Source organism: Giraffa tippelskirchi, chromosome 1, assembly GCF_054371585.1.
Source record: "Giraffa tippelskirchi isolate mGirTip1 chromosome 1, T2T-mGirTip1v1.2.pri, whole genome shotgun sequence".
In the NCBI taxonomy this organism is placed as follows: Eukaryota; Metazoa; Chordata; class Mammalia; order Artiodactyla; family Giraffidae; genus Giraffa; species Giraffa tippelskirchi.
In genome coordinates, this window is record NC_137275.1 from 118,494,754 (window position 1) to 118,500,753 (window position 6,000).

The 6,000-nt window shown below is 38.6% G+C and overlaps 1 protein-coding gene across 4 annotated transcripts in view; it reads left to right on the forward strand.

Moving 5' to 3' along the window:
- The window catches only part of LOC145537090 (rho GTPase-activating protein 20-like), a 42,048-nt gene extending 36,350 nt beyond the window's left edge, over positions 1-5,698 (forward strand). For 2 of the 4 annotated variants that reach the window (XM_081567852.1, XM_081567764.1), the window contains 4 exons: positions 1,665-1,774; positions 2,296-2,479; positions 3,666-3,804; positions 5,401-5,698. In XM_081567852.1, coding sequence (XP_081423978.1) covers positions 1,665-1,774; positions 2,296-2,479; positions 3,666-3,804; positions 5,401-5,453 — 486 coding nt within the window. In that variant the 3' untranslated portion in view covers positions 5,454-5,698. The remainder of the gene's footprint in view (positions 1-1,664; positions 1,775-2,295; positions 2,480-3,665; positions 3,805-5,400) is intronic. The other 2 variants (XR_014076247.1, XR_014076241.1) reach the window with 1 other exon arrangement.
- The last annotated feature ends 302 nt before the right edge of the window (positions 5,699-6,000 follow it).

A 6,000-nucleotide genomic window follows, 5' to 3' on the forward strand; every position in this document is an offset into this window, starting at 1 on the left:
CATTGTGGTTTTGATTTGCATTTCTCTAATAATGAGTGATGTTGAGCATCTTTTCATGTGTTTGTTAGCCATCTGTATGTCTTCTTTGGAGAAATGTCTGTTTAGTTCTTTGGCCCATTTTTTGATTGGGTCATTTATTTTTCTGGAATTCAGCTGCAGGAGTTGCTTGTATATTTTTGAGATTAATTGTTTGTCTGTTGCTTCGTTTGCTATTATTTTCTCCCATTCTGAAGGCTGTCTTTTCACCTTGCTTAGAGTTTCCTTTGTTGTGCAAAAGCTTTTAATTTTAATTAGGTCCTATTTGTTTATTTTTGCTTTTATTTCCAATATTCTGGGAGGTGGGTCATGGAGGATCCTGCTGTGATTTATGTCGGAGAGTGTTTTGCCTATGTTTTCCTCTAGGAGTTTTATAGTTTCTGGTCTTACGTTTAGATCTTTAATCCATTTTGAGTTTATTTTTGTGTATGGTGTTAGGAAGTGTTCTAGTTTCCTTCTTTTACAAGTGGTTGACCAGTTTTCCCAGCACCACTTGTTAAAGACGAATGGATAAGGAAGCTGTGGTACATATACACAATGGAATATTACTCAGCCATTAAAAAAAATACATTTGAATTGGTTCTATTGAGATGGATGAAACTGGAGCCCATTATACAGAGTGAAGTAAGCCAGAAAGAAAAACACCAATATAGTATACTAATGCATATATATGGAATTTGAAAGATGGTAACGATAACCCTATATGCGAGACAGAATAAGAGACACAGATGCATAGAACAGTCTTATGGACTCTGAGGGAGAAGGTGAGGGTGGGACGTTCTGGGAGAATAGCATTGAAACATGTATATTATCATATGTGAAACAGAACACCATTCCATGTTCAATGCATGAGACAAATGCTCAGGACTGGGGCAATGGGATGACCCAGAGGGATGGGATGGGGAGGGAGGTGGGTGAGGGATCCAGGAAGGGGAACACATGTAAACCCATGGCTGATTCATGTCAATGTATGGCAAAAACTATTACAATATTGTAAAGTAATTAGCCCCCAACTAAAATAAATAAATTTATTAAAAAAAAAAAAAGTCTGTAGAACTGAACTTTTATATGGTTTAAAAAAAAAGAAAAAGATTGAAGCTATTACGAGACTAGCTTTTTCCCAAAGAGCACACATACCTCAAGTCTTCTCTTAATATGTGTATAAGAGCACGTAGGGGGTGTAATTTTGTTTGTTTTATTTCAGAATTTCTCTTTCTTGAATTAAGAGCAAGCACTGTGTCTTAAGTAAACAAACAAAATGGGTATGTGCATTTCTTTTCAAGAAACTAATAGGATTTAGGATGAGTTATCACCAGACCTTGCCAGTTTGTATTAATGTGCTAACATGTACACAAAGAGTAAGTTCCAGGTGACAGAAGGAGCTTTAGCTTCATTCTCACTACAACCCAGACTCTACTTTTATGCTTCTAATTTTAGTTGGGGAAAATCCAACCAGTACTTCTGGGTGTGCAAGGCTGTGGAGAATCAGAGCCAAGCTCTGTGTGAATCAGTCTGCGTGGCTGTGAAGGAACTGCAGACTGAATTGAATTTTTCAACTAAATATTTTCTTTGCAATTTCTTCATTGAATTTATCATAAGAATAATATATATTTTTTGATCTATATAAGGATTTTCTTCAAAATATCCAAGGAAGCATATTTTCAGCCAGTCTCTATGATAAATGGCTTGATGTTATTGATCAAAGGAATGAAGAGGAAAAAATAACTGCAACCCAGAGGTAATGATGCAATAATTACTCAACTCTGAGAAAATACAACCAAAATACTCTTAGGAAAATATTAGCTTATAGTTTACAGCCTTGTCCACTAAAATAATGACCAGTATCAAAGGGTTTCACTTGATCATACCCATGGAAACCAGTTTGAAAAGAAATGCATGCCTTACTGGTGATATTGTAATTGGTGTTTTTCTCCTAATCTTATTAATATGGAATCCTTGACCATTTTACACCTTCTGAATACATGAAACTATTGGAGATGAAATCCATTGGTCTAAAAAGAGATGATAAAGAACCAATCTGCCAATAGTATGATCTTAAATACAAACACGTAACTAACCAGAATAGTTCTTATCTGGCTCAGGAATTAAGTTCAGTGAAACATTTTTGTATGCATTCATGCCTGGAACTGTGAGAATAGACTGTGTACATGGTATAAAAAGAAGTACTTTGTTCTCTGTATTTCCACTTATTAAGTAAAATGACTCGCTTTATTTATAAGTGACTTTTTCTGTCGTTAGGCTTCTAGAACAGCTGCCAAGAGCCAATGTAGTTTTTTTGCGATACCTTTTCGGAGTGTTACACATTGAGCAACATTCCTCATCCAATCAGATGACAGCTTATAATTTATCAGTGTGTATAACCCCAAGCATTTTTTGTCTGCTTAATTCTGGCAGCACAGAATTAGAAAACTTCAACAAAAAGGTAATGAGATCTCTCCTTTTTATGCCTTGCAGGGCAGAGTCCCCATTTTGAACCTGAAGTCTGTGGTATTAACTCTGATGAACCAGGTTTTTAAAGTGCACATTTAAATTACACTGCCTTGGAGTGGCAGAGTCCTACTCTGGTTGGGCATGGGAGCGTGTATTATAACTGAGAACAGTTGAGCCACTTCTCCTTTGCCATTCAAGAGATTAAACAATAGAGAGATAAGAGTAGGATGATATGATAGGAAAGAACCTGGTTTTGGAATCTGAGAGCCAAGGTTCAACTCTCAGCCTAATCACTGAGGGGTGTACAAGCCTCCAAACTATGATTCCATCACGACACAATGATGACAACACCCAAGACATCTGGTCACTGTCGGCCAAGCACCCAAGGCTCCACACATACTGGCCTCACTCTTCCTGCTGTGGCTCACTCAGGAAAATACTTGGCTTCTATTTTGTCTCCGCTAGAGAATGAGGAAGCTAGTAAAATATTTCAGAACATCCTAACAGAGCCACAGCATGCCTAATAAGATCACAGCTCTTCTCCACACTCCCCCGGACAGCAAGTGTGAGGCAAGGCAATGCAGTTAGACATGTTTTCTCTCCAGATGCTTTCTTCCTTTACAAATCCCTGCCCCATACAGAAACCTCTGCTACTCAAGTTTCAGATATTTCTTCACTGAAGTGAATTTCACAATTTGTGTGGTACTGAATACTTTATAAATTTTAATAAGATGCTATATATAAATTCTATCTCAATAAAACTATAAAAAAATTTAATAAAAATAAATAAAACTTAATAAGAGAATATACATTTTTGTCCCAAATATCCTATATGGGCTACTTAAAAATCATCCTAGTTTTAAGAATGTAACCATCATTACAAAATTTTAGCTATTAAACTAGGCCACATATTATTTCTTTAGCCCACTGACTAAAAGAATTTTAAAGTTTGTGCCCAAAGTACTCTTGAAAGTATCAGTTATTTCTTATAAAAAGCTGATGTATATATAATACATATATATATATGTGTATATATATATATATTTTTTAATCAAGTCTGAATTTTTCTCAGACTTGTTTTGCATTTTTTGTTAGACCCAAGATTCATGTATGAAATGTGATTTACTATTACACCATATGTACAGTAATACCCCATTTTTTGCCCCTCTGTGTTACAGATTTCTTTCATACAATTTCTCATTGAAAACTGTCTCAAGATATTTGGAGAAGATATCACTTATCTCTTTGGAGAGAACTCAGTGAGTTGTGATAACAGTGATACCACTGATACCACTGATAACAGTGAGAAGGTTGCAGGTACGTGAATAATGTAACTGGCTTTGATCCAAAAGACAGCAAGGCTGCCAGGGGTCAGTGGGAGATCCTAGAGCCCAAAGCACATTCTAAGGGCAGTAATTTACATCCACTCCAAGACACAGGAATTTTCCCACTTGTGAGATCAAAGAAAGGATAAGACTGTTCTGATTTCAAGAAGCTACTAGTACAGCTTTAGGAGACATCACAGTTCAGTTCAGTTCAGTGGCTCAGTCGTGTCCGACTCTTTGTGACCCCAAGGACTACAGTGACCCCAAGACCTTGGGGTCAGGGACTGCAGCGTGCCAGGCTTCCCTGTCCATCACCAACTCCCGGAGCTTACTTAAACTCATGTCCATTGAATTGGTGATGCCATCCAACCATCTCATCCTCTGTCGTCCCCTTCTCCTCCTGCCTTCAATCTTTCCCAGCATCAGGGTCTTTTCCAATGAGTCAGTTCTTCACATCAGGTGGCCAAAGTATTGGAGCTTTAGCTTCAGCATCAGTCCTTCCAATGAACATTCAGGACTGATTTCCTTTAGGATGGACTGGTTGGATCTCCTTGAAGTCCAAGGGACTCTCAAGAGTTCTCCAACACCGCAGTTCAAAACAGACATCCCAGTATAATATCACATTTGGAAATTTTTAAAATAAAACTTTAAATGCAACTCATATATAAAAGGGAGAAGGCAATGGCACCCCACTCCAGTACTCTTGCCTGGAAAATCCCATGGGTGGAGGAGCCTGGTAGGCTGCAGACCCATGGGGTCGCTAGGAGTCGGACATGACTGAGCAACTTCACTTTCACTTTTCCCTTTCATGCACTGGAGAAGGAAATGGCAACCCACTCCAGTATTCTTGCCTGGAGAATCCCAGGGACGGCGGAGCCTGGTGGGCTGCCGTCTATGGGGTCGCACAGAGTCGGACACGACTGAAGCGACTTAGCAGTAGCAGTAGCAGCATATATAAAAGATGTGTTCTGGCTGAACCTAGAGTGAGGGGCCTAGAGCACTGCCTGTTTTATTCCCCTCTCCTTCCTTTTTCTGGTCAGTGGTCCCTGAGGCACTGCAGGTTTCTAGTACCTTTGCAATAGGTTGAAAGAACCAGCATCACTGAGAAAAAAAGGACTAATGTGAAGAAACCTTTCCAGACGATACACTCACGTACCACTATTTGCCAGCTGCATTGACTTTGGCCAATTATTCTAGCTCAGTTTCCGTTTCTTCATCTCTAAGATGTGAATAAAAAATATCTAAATCTTAGGATTGCTGTAAAGATTAAATAAGATAATTGATGTAAAATCTGTAAAGAAGCAATTAATAGGGCTAGTAGAAGTTCTCATGAGATTAGAGTTAGTACTACTTGAGCCTAGCTAATCACAGCTTACTGGTAGCAGTCCATTTATATTAGGCAGCATTTAGATTCAGAAACTGAAGACATGAATCATGAGTCCCTTTATATTTTTAATATCTCTTGGTTTTATGACACTTATTGTTTTGAGAAAATATTTAGGACAATCCATTTAATTAGGCATTTAGATGAGTCTAATATCTGAGAATATGTTCAAACTAAGACAACTGTTTGCTTTCATTTCATCAGTGACAACAGCACAACCTCTTGAATCCAAGCCAGTGAGAGTGAAAGTGATTTAGAAAAAGGTACAACTGCAGTATGATGCCATGACCTCATCAAGGATGGGTCCATCCACTGACCTGTCTACAGTTCTTTAAGTCCCTGAAGATCACAGTCCCATAATCACACTTAACCCTTCCTTTTTCTTTATCCTATAATATCTCACTTGAGAACAGTTTTTTACAAAACATTTGCATGATTTTGTTGAGTTTGAATTCAATGCTCAGATCTCGTACAGAAATAAATGAATTTCCTGGCACAAAAATGAACATGAAGCACTTAAACCAAGAAAACCACTGTGGATCATTCAATGAAAAATAAGACCTTTCAAGGTCTCAGTTCAGTTCAGTCACTCAGTCATGTCCGACTCTTTGCGACACCATGAATTGCAGCACGCCAGGCCTCTCTGTCTATCACCAACTCCCGGAGTCTACCCAAACCCATGTCCATTGAGTCGGTGATGCCATCCAGCCATCTCATCCTCTGTCGTCCCCATCTCCTCCCGCCCCCAATCCTACTCAGCATTAAGGTCTTTTCCAATGAGTCAACCCTTCGCATGAGGTGCCC